The sequence below is a fragment of the Phascolarctos cinereus genome, unplaced genomic scaffold (genome assembly GCF_003287225.1).
Source record: "Phascolarctos cinereus isolate Bilbo 61053 unplaced genomic scaffold, phaCin_HiC Scaffold_8;HRSCAF=390, whole genome shotgun sequence".
Classification (NCBI taxonomy): domain Eukaryota; kingdom Metazoa; phylum Chordata; class Mammalia; order Diprotodontia; family Phascolarctidae; genus Phascolarctos; species Phascolarctos cinereus.
The window spans coordinates 30,780,164-30,798,072 of record NW_027556291.1 but is presented as its reverse complement, the minus strand read 5'-3'; the positions used below and the strand labels follow the sequence as shown (position 1 = coordinate 30,798,072).

At 42.5% G+C, this 17,909-nt stretch overlaps 1 protein-coding gene across 2 annotated transcripts in view; it reads right to left on the bottom strand.

Moving 5' to 3' along the window:
• The window catches only part of IDS (iduronate 2-sulfatase), a 28,346-nt gene extending 13,339 nt beyond the window's left edge, over positions 1-15,007 (bottom strand). For both annotated transcript variants that reach the window (XM_020974793.1, XM_078147983.1), the window contains exons 1-6: positions 14,702-15,007; positions 14,150-14,286; positions 12,034-12,211; positions 8,230-8,318; positions 4,776-4,976; positions 3,355-3,525 (exon numbers count right to left, since the gene is read on the bottom strand). In XM_020974793.1, the coding sequence (XP_020830452.1) occupies positions 3,355-3,525; positions 4,776-4,976; positions 8,230-8,318; positions 12,034-12,211; positions 14,150-14,286; positions 14,702-14,852 (927 nt within the window). In that variant the 5' untranslated portion in view covers positions 14,853-15,007. The remainder of the gene's footprint in view (positions 1-3,354; positions 3,526-4,775; positions 4,977-8,229; positions 8,319-12,033; positions 12,212-14,149; positions 14,287-14,701) is intronic.
• Between the last annotated feature and the right edge of the window lie 2,902 nt (positions 15,008-17,909).

Genomic DNA, 17,909 nt, shown 5'->3' with positions numbered 1-17,909 from the left:
AAGGAGACTCCACACCCCACGAGGAGAGGAGGATGGAAAGTCTAAAGCCAGACAGCCTAACAAAACCACAAGCTGCCTTGGCCGGTACAAACACACCCAACCCTGACCTCCAGCCCGCAGGGCAGTCAGTTCTTGGAGCTAAGAAGGTCCAACTCCAAGCTGTTCTACAGATTCTTTTCCTCATTCTGATAGCATAAATAAATATAATGAGCATATTCTTTTGAAGCAACACGATTGTAAGGAGATTGGATTAAGAATAGGGGCAGAGGGAGGGCTTGAGAACCTGCCTTGTGGCCTGTTTCTGTTATTGCCAACATTTTGTCCCAGACAAACTAGGGGGGAGGGTGAGATTTTCAGGAAGCAAAAGGGACCACCCTGATGGTGGCTCTGGACAAGCACCATGGCCTGATGGGTAGAGATGAGTCATGAAGGGACAGAGAGGACTCCAGCTGTGCTCACTGTGATAAGTCAGTACAGGGCAGGTAGGACCAAGAGCTGCCATAAGACTGAAGCTTTTATGGGGAGGGGAGGCAGGGAACTCCAGACAAATCATTAGGCCAGTTCCCTGGCACAATACTCCCTATGTCTTGACTCCTGAGCTAAAATGGGCCTACTAGTGTGTATCTGGACTCCCATAAGTGGTTTTTCCATTTGTCTCAGGCCTTTGGACTTCTGAAGACACCCTGGTACCAACCTGGCCTATTTTTTCGCTTGTTTCTGCTTATTCATCTCCCCTGTTCCAGTGGCCAGCACACTTATGAAAGTACCATTGGGCTCACAAATGAGAGAGCCTGCACTGAGGATATCTGGCTCAGCAACAATGGAAGAGCAACCTGCCAAATCCTTCCTTGAGACTGGAAATCTCACATACGGGCACACGCTGAGCAAGCAGATGTGGGGCATTTCAGGCAGCGACATCATCCTCCCTAAGACAAGTCTTCGGAAGTGGAAACAAAATAGGGTGCCTATAGTTTGGGAAATGGCTCAAATCACAGGTTACTAGAGAATCACTCACCAGCTTTTAGATTTGGAAGGGATCTCAGTGACCAAAAAAGAATGCCAGCCATAGGCACCTGCCACGTGATCGTCTGATTTCAGTCTCCTCCTCACGTGACCCACCAGCCTTCTTTTATTTTCCTTTTTTTTTGGTGAGGCAATTGGGGTTAAGTGACTTGCCCAGAGTCACACAGCTAGTAATTGTCAAGTGTCTGGTCTGAGGATTTGAACTCAGGTCCTCCTGACTCCAGGCCTGGTGCTCTATCCACTGCAGCACCACCTAGCTGCCCTCCACCAGCCTTCTTGATGGCTCTCATTGTCAGGAAGGCTTTCCTGACATCAAGCTTCAATTTGTCACTGTGCAACTATCTAACCCAACGCTCCTGGCTCTGCCCTCTGGGGCCAAATGACACAAGTCTCCACCTCCTGCACGCAACAACCCAACTTGGAAAAAGTGAGTCCTTCAGTCTTTTCTTCTCCAGGCTAAAAACCTTCCTAGTGCCTTCAGCTGCTGCCCATACAACATGGACCTAGGGCCTTGCACTGTCCTGGTAATCCTCTTCCCCATGTGTCCTGGCACCCCAGTGACTACTGTGAACCTTTTCATCCCTCCTCTGCCTGCTCAGCTCACACTTCACTGAAAAAATTCAGGCCACTGTTCTCCCCTCATCAAACATCACTTCAACATCTTCAACCCATTGACTCATTCTCCCTTGATTCATGAATGCCCTTCTCCTCACCAAGGCAAATCTTTCTACATACATCTTTGATCTCAACTGCCTCCTCTATCATTCCCAATCTGTCTCTCCTCTTCAATCACCTCCAATCTCCTGGCTCCTTCTCTGCTGCCTTCCTTGATCCCATCATCCCTTCGAGCTGTCATCCTATAGCTCTTCTCGGCTAAAATTCCTGAGAAAGCCAACTATAGCTGGTCCCTAACTCACTAATGTTTCTATAGCCACCAGAATTGAGCACAAAACCACTCCAGAGATGGGCTGACCAAGGCAGAGTACAGCAGCAGTACTACTCACTTAGCCCTGCAAATGTATCTCTCTTAATGGAGCTCAGAATCACACCAACTTTGGGGGCTGCCCCATCACACTACTGACTCATACTGAGCTTGCTGGGCAGTGAAATATCCAAATCTTTTTCAGATAAACTGTCTCTCACATATTTTGCACTTGTACAACTCATTTCGTTTTGGTGAGGCAACTGGAGTTAAGTGACTTGCCCAGAATCACACAGATAGTAAGTGTTATGTGTCTGAGGTCACATTTGAACTCAGGTCCTCCCAACTCCAGGGCTGGTACTCTATCCACTGCACCACCTAGCTGCCCCTTGCTGCTCATTTTTTTTAAAACCACGAGCAAGATTTAACAACGGTCCCTATTAAATAATGCCACCTCATTAAATTCAGCCCAGTGCTCAAGCCTGACTTGGTTAGCTGTCCTTCCTGGCACTGTGCTGCCTGCACTGCAAAATCATGCCACTACACCTCGATCCAGTACATATCCCTGGAGGCATTCGCCTGGAGAGCTCCTACCAAATTAACAGTGAGCCATTCAATGACTTCAGAAGCCATCGAATTATATTATTACATCCACATGTCCTCGACTTCTCCACAAGAATTGTATGAAGCACTTTGTTGGTATGAATGTCACTTGATACATAAATATAATAGAAAATCATGGTGCTATAAGAAATGAAGAATATGAGGAACTCAGAGAAATACCATAAGACCTGTATGAACAGAGTGACATAAGCAGAACCAGAGGAACGTACACTAATGTTTGCTTTTTTTAAAAAGCAACACTAAAAGGCAGTCACACTCTGAGTAACTAATGACCAATTTGGGGCCTGAAGAATTATAATAACACATATACCTGGCTCTTTTCAAGGAGGGGGAGATGAGAGCAATTTAAGTGTATTATTTGAGCACCACACGGGATATAATACCAGGCCTGGAGTCAGGATAACCTGAGTTTAAATCCAGCCTCAGATACATCCTAGCTGTGTGACCCTGGACAAGTCACTTAACTCCTATCTGCCTCAGTTTCCTCCTCTATAAAATGGCAATCAAAATAGCAACTACTTCCCAGGGTTGTTGTAAGAATAAAATGAGATAATAATTGCAAAGTGCTTTGTAAACCTTAAAGCACTATATAAATACCAGTAGTTAATATTATTATGATTATTGCTTATTGTCAGTCACAATGACTGTGAATGGTTTTGCTTACACATTTTCCTCTGTCACGATGAAGGGTTCCACGGGGGGAGTTAGTAGGAAGGAAAAGACTGTGCAATGAAAAACAAGCAATAAAAAAACAACAGCCAAACACATTTTAAAGTCTTTGGTACCTGAAACTCTGTAGGAATTGGGCCATAGGGAACACTAATGTTTAAGGCCTGGACATCTTCCCTCTCCCTGATATCCATCCAGGGGTTATATGCCACAGGAGGTAGTCCAGCAGGAATCTGAGGATCAGGAGCCAAAGTAATATTTTCCAAGGGATACAGCTTCTGAAATTCCTTGGGGGGAAAGATAATCACACAGGGTTGTCATGCTTTCTCTATGCTTTCTTCTTTTCAAACAGCCCCATATCTAACCCTTTTGGTTTTGCTAACACTTTAATCAGAGAACTTGGTCCTGAGGCTAGGCCCTCAAATCCCCAAATCATACCAATAGTACTTTCATCATGCAGGCTTTCAAATACCACTGGACAAATTAAACAGTGACCATTTTTTAATATCCTTTCCAGACTGGGAAAATGCAGAAAGGGCCTTCCAAAGTCAGGGCTCTTCAAAAAAACACAAACCCCACATCTCACTGTGCAAATAAGAGAGCTAAAAAGGGGAAGGTAAGAGGCAGTAGGGAAGGAATAATAATATAGTCAAGACAACTTCTTGCTATGGAGGCAAAAACTCTTGGATCAGTGAAAACAAGACAATTTTAGAGAAGTGTAAGACCATGCTCTCTGATCACACCTCTCCAAATAAGAAATGCTCTCCAGAAAGTTGAAAATCATAGAGTATTCAGTCACCTGGAAAGAATGGGGATAGGGGAAATGTCATGTTTTAGAATGAGTACACTCTGGCACAATATATTATTACTTAAAAAAAATATATGCTATGACATTTGTCCAAGGTTCCAATACTTCCTTTAGCTCAAGTTATCTGGGCTGACAAGGTCAGAGAAATACTTCAATTGTTGAGAACAGTCTAGTTTCCTTAGGATTGCTTCCCAAGGCCCATCATTTATCTCTTGTGTCTTGCCTTTGCTTCTGGCACCCTTCTCTAAGGCTCTCTCACTGTCAAAATCCAACATTTTTTCACTAAGCACAAAGAAAGAAAATAAAATCCTTCAGGGGAAGAAAAGAAAATGAACTGATTCTGAGAGGTTTCTTTGACTCTGCAATCTATTTTTCAGATTTGGCCTCTCAGCCATCTCTTCTAATATTTACCAGCTTAGTAAATATCGAACAGACTTGCCATGGAAGAAATCAGTATGTGTTTTCTATAGACAATGCGTTCCTTTTACTTCTTTTTTATCTAAAATTAATTGTGACCCCAGCAAATTAGTTATTCTCTTCTTCCCCAGACTGGGTTCCAATCTACCCTAACCCCGTCTTTCTCTGTTACTTGCCTTCTAGCCGAACATGACCATTTTACAAAAAGTAATTCAAGAAATTCATTGAGAGAAGTCCAAACCATCATTTTGGAAGAAAGAGCAAAAACTCAAAACTTATGAGGTGAGGTACAATTCTCATCCACTTCTTTACCTTGGGGTATCTGAATGGGATGTGAGGTTTATGATAGCCAACAGCCAGAAAGAAAAGACTATTCGTTTTTTTCATCTTTTCTAGCAATCGTATGGCTTCTTCAGTGCTTTGTTTATCAGGCAGGGTTCCTTCGGGCACATCAGCAACATCCACAGGGCAAATCAAGTTGGCATGAAGTTCTTCATCCTGACCTTTACATGTCTTTCAGAACAAAATATTTAGATTTTTTAAAATATCAGGTGATAGATTTAAAAATCACTAAGGTTTACAGAATCATATGAGATAATGTATGTCCAGAACTTTACAAACCTAAAAGCGCTTTATAAATGTCACCTGTTACTATTACTACTCTTAAAGAACATCTTGCCAGCAAATCACTGCATTCAAGTAGTGGGATTTGCCAAGGAAATGAGAAATCAAATTCCAGTGGGAAATTATTTCTTTCACTTTCAGGCACTCCAAATTGTAAAGGTTCTCCACAGCTAGGCAATCAGTACAAAACCCAGCTGGTCCCACAGCAAGTTAAAAAAGCTTGTATCTGCTGTCTAAGGATCACACTAGCTAAGTCGGGAGAGGCCCATCACTAGTTTGGATACCAGGTAGGGAACGTGTCAGCCACAGCAAGTCCCTAAGGCGCTCTCCTGAGTCAGAAAAGGGAGTACCCATGCTAACAAAATCAACTGCCCTTGAACAAGGTGCTGACTTTATAAAACTTCTGCTGTTCATCTTCTTGAGGATGTTCTGATCTATATGAAAAGAAGCCCGAGCAAATGCAACTGGACAATCTGTGCAGATGGCAAAAAACGGTGACTCAAGAATTACAACATAAGAAGCAACAAGGACAGAGTTACCAGGATCAGTCACATTCCCCTTTCATGGGACGTCTGGATTTTCAACCAAATAGAAAGTATAAGGGAATACCTACTGTCTTCATTTACCAGATTGTTTTACCAAGTACTGCTGCCTCCCCCTGCAGGCCAAATCAGCCACAAGGCAGAAGCTCATTTTCCAATGCCAGCCCTCATCTTTCCTCACTCCATCTGTCTCCCACTCAGTTGCCAAAGTGCTTTTCTTAAAGCACAGGTCAGATTATACCATCCTCTTCCATACTCAGTAAAATCCAGCGGCTCCCTATCACCTCCAGGATCAAATAGCAAAAGCTTTCTTTGACATTTAAAGCCCTTCCTGCAGCACCTGCCCCTTGCCCATGTTTCAAATCCACGAACTATATGGTCCAGTGAAACTGGTCTATCTGCTCTTCCTTACGCTCCATCCGTTGATTCCAGGTGTTTTCTCTGGCTGTCCTCTATGCCTGGAATGCTCTCTCTCCTCACCTCTGCCTGCAGACATCCCTGGCTTCCTTCAAGACTCATCTCCGGGGGCAGCTAGGTGGCACAGCAGATAGAACACCGGCCCTGAAGGCAGGAGGAGCTGAGTTCAAATCCGGCCTCAGACCAAACACTTGACACTTACTAGCCGTGTGACCCTGGGCAAGCCACTTAACCCCAGTTGACTAAAAAAATTAAAAAAATAAAAGACTTATCTCCAACTTCACTTTCTACAGGAATCTTCCCTTCCCCTCCCCCTAGTTCCTTCCTGCTGAGATGATCTCCCATTTACATTGTATATATCTTGTAGTCATTATTTGCATGTAGTCTGCCCCCAGTTGAAGCTCTCTGAGGGCAGGGACAATGTTTTTGCCTTTTTTGTGTGTCATCAGTGCTGAGCACAGTGCCTTAAGGCTTAATAATGCTTGTTGACTGACACAGACTACTTTTCTCCTGAATACAAGAAGTCAGTTTCACAATCTTGCTGCATCAACAGTAATGTTCAGTGTGCATACACCACATGTCAGTCACACTGATGAGGCCACTGCCTCTACAAAACTCTTTGTTTTCTTGTCTCCAGACCCAGTGTCTTCAGGTAAGGCCTAGAAAACAGTGAGATACTAATGAAACCCTCCAAAAAAGGAAGTAGGATGGCATTACTATGTCATACTTCAGGGGAAAGGGGAAGGGAAGGAAAGGAAAGAGAATGGAAAAAAAAAGCCATCATCCTTCAAAACTTTTCTGGGTAAAGTCATTTTTCCCAGAACTCCATTTGATTTTCTAATCTACCTTCTAATTATGATCCCTCAGGTCTGGCCTTTAGTATAGATCTGTTGTTTCTCCAAACTGAAAAAGTTGACTTCAACCCCCTACTTTTCTCCCAATGCGCTAGAACTACAAGTGGCCTTAAGGATGAACTCCCTTACCTTAACTAAGGGGGAAAAGACCCATTGAAGAGCTCTATTTCTTCACATACCAGCTTTTTTTCCCTATCCAATTCTCTAAATGTGCGTAAACTATCTGGCAACAAGACTTTTTAATGTGTTAAGATATATTAACATATCAACACAACACTTTAATATGTTAAGATAAGGACCTTCCTGTTTACCTCTCACAACAATTATAAACTGCTGATTATAAACAAATCTAGTGATTTGTAAAGACATCATCTTCTCTTTTGGGTTGTCAGTCAGTACCTTGAGGCCAAGGACTAAGGCTTATCCACTTCCATAACCCCCACAGTTCCAGTCACAGGATTTTACTGCAGACTAGACTGTCAGGCCAAGATTGTACAGTGTTCCTAGCATCCTTTAGAATATAGCTGCCTTTGGGTCTGATCTGATGGCCAGTCAATCAACAAGCATTTATTAAGTACCTACTTAATAAGTCAGGCACTGTGCTAAGCGCTGGAGATACAAAGAAAGGTAAAAGACAGCTCACAGTCTCATGGAGGAGACAGCATGCAAACAAGATATATATGATAAACAGGAAATAATCAGTAAAGGGAAGACACTAGAATTACGAGGGACTGGGAAAGGCTTCCTGTAGAAGGTGGGATTTTAGTTGGGATTCAAAGGAAGCCAGGAAAGCAAAGAGGTGGAGATGAGGAAAGAGAACATTTCAGACATGAGAGGTAACCAATGAAAATGCCCAGAGCCAAGAAATGAAGTGTCTTATTCAAGAAATAACAAGGAGGTGAGGGGAGGGGAATGCTAGGACAGGCTAGGTTAAAAAGGGCTTTAAACCCCCCAAAAGATTTTATATTTGATCCTGAAGGTGATAGCAAACTACTAGAGTGGTTTTCTTTGGGGGGAAGGGGGAAGAGTGTATGACATGGTTGGACCTGCACTTTACGAAAAGCTAAAAAAAAAAAAAGGCTAGAGAGGTCCTATGTTTTTGCTTTCAAAGCAGGCTGCCTACATATAGAATTATACATACATATATATGTATATACATATGTGGATAAGTATATGCATACATTTACATAAAATCAGCATTTAGTTGTATCATAAACTTTAAAAGACGTATAAAATAAAATGTACATTGAACTTAGCCCAAGCACTCTTGTTTCTAGACAAGAAGGAAAGCTGGTACTCTTCAAAATGTTGATTTGTGGACATCTTTACCTTGCTATTTTCATACTGTTCAGAGGACGGATGAAAAGGTGGAACTGACCAGCTGTATGGAAAATCATCGCTGTGGTTAGAAGAAATTCCTTGAAGAAAAATTTTTAAAAATGTTAAACAGAATTTTACCAAGGTCTAGAAAAATAAGACTTTGTATACAAATAGAAAAGCCCTTCCTTCTCCTCTCTGGGTCTATTTCCCCATTTTTGAGAATGACAGTGGGGCAGGGTAGAGACTAGACCAGATGATCTCTAATGTCCCTTTCCAGTTCTAAATTGTACATAGAGATTCACTGCCTCATACCTACATCCGAATCAACTGAGCTTTTGTTAAGCACCTACTGGGTACTCAGCCCTATGAAAACACTAGACGGGATTAAAAAAAAAAAAGTAGAAAAAAGTCCCTAACCTCAAATAATTTGCAATCTAGTTGAAGAGACATGATAGATGTGCTACCAATAAACTAGTAAACAATGCAGAATGGAGTCTGCACAAATGCTGAAGGACCTGATGGAAAGGAATTATCAGTGTAGACTGAGGTTAGTCATGTCTTCCTGGAGCAAGTAGACCATAAGACACATTTAAAGGAAACAGCCAGGGCCTGCCAAAGAACAAATAAGAGGGCATCTGAAAACAAGAGAGTACAGTAGATGCCCCTACACAGAGAGTCATAAAAAAACAGAAATCACAGTGCGGAATAGTGCAAACTCAAGGATTCAATAAGACGACAAGAAATATTAGAACAAAGTCAAAAGACTGAAAAATTTAAATAATGTGAGGTGTCTATTATAAAAAAAAAACTGACTTGGGAAACAGGTCAAGGAGAGATCATTTAAACATCCTCCGATGCCCTTCAAACCAAAGTCAAACAGAAAACCTGTATGTCTTTCAAGAAATCACAAAAACTGCTCACATTTATTAGAACCAAAGGACAAAGTGAAAATAGAAAGAATCCCACTTGACACTTTCTTAAAGAAACATCAGATTGAAACATCCAGAAATGGCAGAACAAAATCTAGACTTTCCGTGTCGAATGAAAAATATTGCTAGCAGCCAGAAAGAGTTCAAGGGCCAAGGAACCGCAGTCAGAATCACATGACTACATGACAACTACATTTAGAAAGGAAATCTTGGAATACAATATAGCAAAAGGCAAAAGAAAAAGACTTACAATTGAAAAGAATTGTTTGCTGCCAAACTATGAATAATCCAAGGGGAAAAAATGGATCTTGTAAGCTAGAGAAAACTTTCAAGCATCCCCAAGGAAAAAAAAACAATAGAGCTGGGCAGAATCTATGAAATGCAAACACAAGAGATAAGAGAAACCTAAAAGATAAATACACTTAACAATAGGAAGGTGTTAAATGAAGACCGAGTGCTTACATTCTAATAACGGCAGAAACGTCAATAGTCCTGTCAGAATCCCACTCCCTTCAAGGCTCACAGAAGGAAAAAAGACAAATGGAGGGCTGGTTTGAAGAGAGAAAACAAAAGGGAGGAGAAAAGAAATACACTAGTGAGGAAATGAGGAAGAGGGAGGAATTGACTATTTTTCATAACTGGGATATGCCAAGAGTTTACATACAGAGAGGTGAGGGAAATGGAACTCATCAGAACCAGGTAAACAAAGCTTGAAAAAACACAACACACCCATTTTGTACAGAAATACATGAAGTTCAAAAGGGAAATAGATGAGGACAGGAAAAAAGAGAGAACTTCAAAGGGAGAGTAGCACTGTGGAAGGAAATATTCAAAAGCAAAAAAACCTGGCAGTACACCGTAACGTTACAAAAATAATCATAAACCTTTGACTCCATCATTGGGAACATACCCTGAAAGTTATCAAAAACAAAAAAAGCTACCCATTCAAAGACAATATTCAATAGCAACAAAAACCTGGAAGGAACTAAAATATTAAAAAATAGGGGAATGGTTAAATTATGGCTCACTGATATTACAGACTCTTGAAATGTAATTAGGTAAAATAAGCATGAGGAATATAAATACATTTTTATCACAAACTACCCCAAAAATAATTCAAAGCAAAAAAAAAAAAAGCAAGCACAGTGTAAGAGGAAATGACTGAAAAACTTGCATTTTATGCACTGAAATCAATTGATGTAAAAATATAACTTTAATTAGCTATATTGATAATCAGTGTTAGGGTTAAAACTGTTTTTAAAGAGTATGCTAAAAAATTTTTTCAAAAACAAAGGGGGGCAGCTAGGTGGCACAGTGGATAGAGTTCCAGCCTTGGAGTCAGGAGGACCTGAGTTCAAATCCAGCTTCAGACACGTGACTCTTACTAGCTATGTGACCCTGGGCAAGTTGCTTAACCCCCATTGCCTAGCAAAAAGAAAAAAAAAATCAAGAGTACCCTATGCTATGCTCCAGATTTCTCACTTGGTGGCTAAGCAGCTCTAAAGTTTCAATTTCCCCTTTTGTGGAAAAAGTATTCCAAATCAGTGCTAATACCAGCATCATATCCAGCGCTACACATCTACATCAAATTCTGTTTCTAAACAAAGCTCAAAGAGGCAGAACCCCTTTACCATCATAAAAACAGAATGGGCCAAGATTCAGTAAGCAGGATAGAAAGAATCAAATTAAGGCTGATGCCCACTTGTTGAAAATGCTGCTCATAGAGTGTATTCTTTTTCATAACCAGATAGGACATTATACCGTGTCTGAGATCCTCTCTCTAAGATACCAAGAACTCCTCGTATTTAATAAGGTATTCCCTCAGAACCTCAAAATCCATATTACACCAGTTGCTGTTCAGTCAAATTAGTTGTGTCCAATTCTTGGTGACCCCATTTGGGATTTTCTTGGTGAAGATACTGGAATGGTTTGCCATTTCCTTCTCCAGCTCATTTTACAGATAAGGAAACTGAGGCGAATGGAGTGAAGTGATTTGCCCAGGGTCACACAGCTAGGCCAGATTTGAACTCAGGAAGATGAATCTTCCTGGCTCTAGGCCCAGCACTCTATCCATTGCAGGACCATTGAGCTGCCCCACATTACACCAGAGTCAAAGGCAATTCCATAAATGATTCAATTACATAAAATTTAGAGCCAGGATGAGACAACTATCAAGTGTACAGCAGCAGCCCCTTCATAAAAACAAGGCTTATTTAGTGCCAAGAGACCAAAACTAACTCACCTACAGCCTCCACAGGCTTTGACATTTCACTAACCAATGACTGGAAGGATCTTTAGTGATCATGTAGGCCAAGCTTTTTGAAACTGCATTCTGCAGAGCCCTGTCATTCCACATAGTATGGTTAAGGGTTCCTTGAGAATTTTAGCATTATCAATATTTTTCCTCTAACCTGTGAAATATCCAAATATGTACATCTCAACATTTTTTATGTAGGGCAATTTTTAGACATGAAGCTCAAATTTCTGTTCTGCTTCAAAATTTTCCAGGTACCTCACCCCCTTTATACTGAGAATAGTCTCTATCCCCAGACCAGAATTTGTGGGTTCTATCAATTCAAGCCCCCAAATATTGTATTTCAATCAGCTTAGAAAACTCCAGTCTAAAACTTCTCATTTACAGATGAGAAAACTGAGTCCAATGGAGGTAGAATGATGTCATATTGCTAGTGAGCGGCCAAGCTAGGACTAGAACCCAGGTTGGCTGACTTACCTGTATGATCTGTATTTAAAAGTGACTACAAAGAAATCACAACCAGCTCTTATGAAACCAGATGAGTTCTTGTGCAAAAGGGAGAATCCCTCACTGAACCCCTTAGAAAAAAAGAAAAGCTTTGACTTTATGGGCACTGAAAACATACAGTACCAGGGTGAAACACTTTTCCAACTGACAAAGTCACGTAGCCATTCTCCTTGAAATACTGAGGTATTGTAGAATAGTTTCCCGAATGGACTCTCCAGTAGGAATTGAAGTCATATACTCTGGTAGTGTCGGGTCTCCGACCAGTTAAGAAAGACACCCTACTTGGGGCACAGACAGCTTGCTGTTAAGAGGAAACAAAATGACACAAGAGTGTTGAAGAAGCAAATAACTGCCTAGGCCACTAGTGAAGCTTTGTCATGCAGTCTGCTAAGTCGAGACAAACAGCATTTAGGGCATACAGATCTCTTACCTGCTCAGTTCCCAGAGATAAAAGTGTCTGGCCTAACTATACAAATGTTCTGAATTTAGTAACTCAAGCCAAATCATCACTTGAGAGTCTAATATCAAAGGCAGCACTCTAACAGATGTCACACATCTCTATGTGTGACATCTTAAATGCCTTGGTTACTTCTCAATGTCATTAAATTATGTCACTGGCAAGAAATGACTCTTTGCTAGTCAATCAAAAACTGGCTCTGTGATTTAATAGCACTGTAGGATCCTGCCTGTTAGGTAAAATTAGCTAAGCTCTCCAAAGGCTCAGGAGCAAGTCAGTTCACTTACAGTGTCCAGCAACATTCATCCATTTCTTCATTCAATAAATATTTATCAAGCTTCTATAGTGCCAGGCACTGTAACATCCCTTCTCTGTGAGGAGCCCTGCCTTCTTGCTCAGGCAGGGCCTTTAGAGCAGGGCTTCTTAAACTGGGTCTCAATTGAAGGGATCAGGAGTGGAAAAAGTTTTAGAAGCCCTGCTTTAGAGAACCTTTGTCTAGTTCAGAAACCAAAGGTCATTAGGATGACTACAAGTTTTCAAATGAAGTCAGAGAGTAGTTCAAACGAGCACTTATTTAGAAGTGGGTAAAATTATTTGAGAGATATTGCAGTGTAAGAGTGAATAGAAGGGGCAACTAGGTGGAGCAGTGTGTAGAGCACTGACCACGGAGTCAGGAGGACCTGAGTTCAAATGTGGCCTCAGACACATAACACTCACTAGCTATGTGACTCTGGGCAAGTCACTTAACCTTAACTGCCTCACCAAAAAAAAAAAAGTTAACAGAAGGAAGGAAATAAGCATTTAATAAGCACCTACTATGTGCCAGGTACCGTGCTAAGCACTGTTTACAAATATTATCTTATTTGATCCTTATAACAACCCTGGGAGGTAGGTGCTACTATTATCCCCCTTTTACAGTTGAGGAAACTGAGGCAGTCAGCCGTTAAGTGACTTGTACTGAGTCTGAGGCCACGTTTGAACTCAAGAATTTTCCTGACTCCAGGGTCAGTGGTCTATCTACTGCACCACGTAGCTGCCAGACAGACAGATGGCCTCAGATCTGGAATGAAGAACCATTTAGGACACATAATCAGTTGTATAACTATACAGGTAATACTGCAAAACTAAGTTACAGAACGATTGCCCGTATCTTCAACTTAAGGTCCCTCTACCTTTCCAACAACTCATCTAAACCAAAACCACGTGATTTAGCAGATTTACTTGGAGTCATGGATTTAGAGTAAGCTGAGACTTCAGCAGTTATCTTGTCCAACCCCCTTTCTTTAATAGATGTGGAAACTAAGTCCCAGAGAGACTAAGTAATTTGTCTAAGGTCTCAAGTAGTAGGTAGCAGAGTGGAGATTTTGAATCCAGATCCTCTGATGACAAATTCAGGGCTTTTTCCACCAGACCCCATTCTCATTCCAGAACTGTATTTTCATTTAAGAGATAACTGGAATAATACCATAATGGCATTCTCATGTTGTAACACAAACACACACACACACACACACACACACACACACATCCCTACCATAGCAAATTTTCCCCTATGTAAATGGTCCCTGTTTCAGTTTCTTGAAAAAGATCATAAAGATCCGACTGCCTTCAGAAGCGAGAGTTAATATTCTTTAGAAATTCCTTCAAACCCAATTGAACCAGTCACTTTTACATTATATTTCAGCACTTTATAGTTCGAGCTTGGAGACTGAAATGATCACAAGTTTGCAGGGTGGCCAATTTATAGAAATCCACGAATGACTGACAGTTCTATTAACGTACTTGGGCAAAGGCATTTTGGAACACCACACTACGAGAGGCGAGCTGATCAATGTTTGGAGATTTCACGAGAGCCTCTCCATAGCAGCCTAGGGAAGGCCGCAGGTCATCCACGATGATCAAGAGAACATTCAGGCCATCTAAGTGGAGGGAAGAAAGGATGACATCTATTATTTCCTTAGCCCTAACTTTTAACAAGTTTTATTCCCTGGAGATCAGATTGAATGGCCCAACAACAAAAGTCCTGAAACTCTTAATTCCAAGGAGAGGAGGTGGGGAGGAAGCTGGCCTAGAGGGGCGGGGAATCAGGACAGAAGGGAAAGGGGGAATGGAGGGGGAGGGGTAGAGCCCAGAGATGTGGTGAAGAGGGAGGCAGCCCCTCCCGCTAACCCGGTGAGAAGAGGGGGAGAGGAAAGAGGAGGAGAGGGCCAGCCTAGGCCGGGAGGGGGCGGAGCCTCGGGGCCCTGTTTCCTCGGTCCCGGTCCAAAAGCACCCGTCCCACTGCGCCCCCCCCTTCACCCCCCGCCCCTCGGGGCCCGGGCTCGGGCGCAGCACCTTTCAACGAGCCGACCCCGACCGAATCCAGCGGATCCTCGGGTGCCGCGTACCCCGGGCCTTCCGTTGGAGGAGCGCTCAGCAGGGGAGGCGCGAAGGCCAGCGAAACCGCGAGCCCCAGCCACGACAGGCCCGGGTTTGGCATCGTCATCTTTTTCTTGCCCTTGGTCTCGGCCTGGGTCTCCCCGCGTTACCCCCAAAAAGCAATTTTTTTTTCCAATCTCGAGGGGATACTCAAGAGGCGACGCCGAAGACGAAGCCTTTACAATCGACTTGGTTGGCTCCGCCCACCCAGACTGCGCCTGCGCCCTTTGCCCCCGTAGCCATGGGCTATGGGTCGGGACTGGAGCAGTTTGGGTTGAAAAAAAGGTGTGTCTTTACTGATCTCCGGTACACCGGGTGGAAGGGCTGGTAGCACTGTGTAAGAGGCTGGAGGGAGAAAAGGAGGCCTCCGGCTCTGCCCCTAAACCAACCGGGAGCCAGTGCAGGCAGGACCTGGGCACCAGAACCCAGGAGCCAAAAGTGAGTGAGGCACAGGTAGGCAGGCCGGCCAAACCGGGAGAAAGAGCGAACGAGCGCTTCCGTGATCCACTTTACACTACACACACCTCATGCATCTGACACACTGAGAAATAAATGCAGCTTGAATTATTTTGAGGCAGCTAGGTGGCGCAGTGGATAGAGCACTGGCCCTGGAGTCAGGAGGACCTGAGTTCAAATCCAGCCTCAGACACATAACACTAGCTCTGTGACTCTGGGCAAGTCACTTAACCCCATTGCCTAGCCAAAAAAATAAAATAAATGCAGCTTGGCTTGGGGAAAAGTGAGCAAAATAAATAAGCCAACAAATGGGACATATACCAGTTGCTGCTATCCCAGGAAAATTGCTACAGGGAGATTTAGTTTGGTCTTTGTGGTTTCCTTCAGTGGGCAGACTGGGAGATGCTTAGAGCTAAAAGGGACCTCAGAGCACATCTTGTTCTCTAGTGGCATTTCTCATCCCTTCTCTCTGCACAGCTTCTCAAACTTTGGTCTCAGGACCCTTTTATACTCTTCTTTAAGATTTTAATTTATTAATTTTTGGGGGTTACATTTTAAGTTCCAAACTGTTTCCCTCCCTCCCCACCCACCCTGCACTAGAGAAGGCCACCATTTCACACACACACACACACACACACACACACACACACACACACACACTCACAGAGAGACAGAGAGGTAAAACCACGCCATTGCATTCTTCTATTTATCAGTTCTTTTTCTGGAGGTGGACAGCATCTTCCTTGCTAGGTCTTTTGTGGTTGATTTGGATATTTACAATACTCAGAATGGTTGGTTGGTGGTTGTTCTTCACTTTGGAAGAGGACCAAGATGACATCATCATACTAGAGTCAAGTTTTTTGTGTGTCCCACTGTGGCTGATCAGACCAATATGAGCTCGGAATGCTCTACCACTGGTCGGTCATAAATGGTCCATGTGAACCTTTGGGGTAGATTCTCCAAGTTTGGGCGCCTTTCCATTCCCTTGAGCTATTTCCATTCTGCTTTGTTCATAGAACACAACACCTTCTCTGATGAGGGTGCACCTTGCTGAGTGGTCCTGTGCCAGGGTCTCCCACATCATGCAATCAATTCCAAAGTTCTTAAGAGAGACCTTGAGAGTGTCCTTGTATCCCTTCTTCTGACCACCATGTGCCCTGTGTGAGTTCTCCATAAAATAGTCTTTTTGACAAGCAAGTACGGCCCTTTGACTGAATCCAAACTTCACAGGTTCCTTTTATTAAGGGGATTTGTTCTGTGAAGTTTGGATTCAGTCGGAGGGCCACATTTGAGGACCTAGAGGACCATACGTGGCCTCAAGGCCCCAGGTTCCCCACCCCTGACTTAGTCATTCACAGTTATTTTTTAAACAGTATTGCTGTTACTTTATTCATGCTCATTTCACTCTTCATTATTTCATGCAAGTCTTTCCATGTTTTTCTAAAACCAACCTCATCATTTCTTACAGCACAGTAGTATTCTATCACAATCGTATACCCCCTTTATACTCTTAAAAATTATTAAAGACCCCATACCCCACAAAGAGCATTTCTTTATGTGGGTTATAGCTATTTATATTTACCATGTTAGAAATTAAAATGTAATATTCTTATGAAAATAGTTTTGAACTCTCCAATTCCCGAAAAGGGCCTCGGGAACCACACTTTGAGAACCACTGATCTATAGCATTCCTGACATTGGGCCTACAGTACAGTAACAGAGAACTCAGCCTCCAGAGTGAATTCAGAGTTATCAAAGAAAATGAACTCAGGAAAAACAGTTCTGAGTGAGCCTTTTTGCCCTCATTGATAAATGATGATTTGCATATTTGTCTTTTAGCTAAAATCTCCCCTAAGAAATCCATCTCTATTTTCAGTAGTTCTGCAAAATAAATCCATGCCTCTGTTTTCCAAGAAGGATCTGTGTGAGTTGTTGGGTAAGGCCTGCCAAGATGTGCTATTACTATTTGAAAGATGCTTAGCTCAAGAAATTCTTGGAAGGACCATCCACAGGAGACTTAGTAACATGTTTCCATTGGAGAAAGAATGAGGTCACAGGACAGAATAGGATTTAGAGTTGGAAGGAACATTGGAAACTCATCCTGTTCAGCCCCTCACTTCACAGATCAGGCTTAGACATTAAGTGACTTGCCTAAGGTCACATATGGTACTGAATAGCAGAGCAGAGATTAAAAACCCAAGGTTCCTGCCTCCAGATCTGGCTATTTCCACAGCACCATGCTGACTTTACTTAGGAAGCTATGTGTTTAGGCAGGTGAATTTTTTAAAATAGAAAACTAGTGGTTTAGATAGGCAGTTGCCCGAAGGATATGGGCCAGACCCCTTGGGAAGACCTTGAGGATCTGGGGGAGGGGAGTGGGAAGAGGGGGAAGAGCCTGTTGGTTAGGCCTGTGTGGGGCTGGTTTCAGGTGAAAAAGGAAGGCAGTGTCCCTCCCTTGTGGGAAGTAGCATTCATTCTACACTTTCTATCATTCTGGCCTTTTTCCATACATGTGTCTGATAGCCTTTATTAGCCTATAACTCCAATTAGAACTTCTCTTACTGATTCCTTTTGAAAGAGAACTTTGCCAGTTGGTCAGCTGCACATATAGTAGTTGCAATTAATGTTATTTACTAATCTCAGTTTAAGAGTTAATGGCTGACCTGGA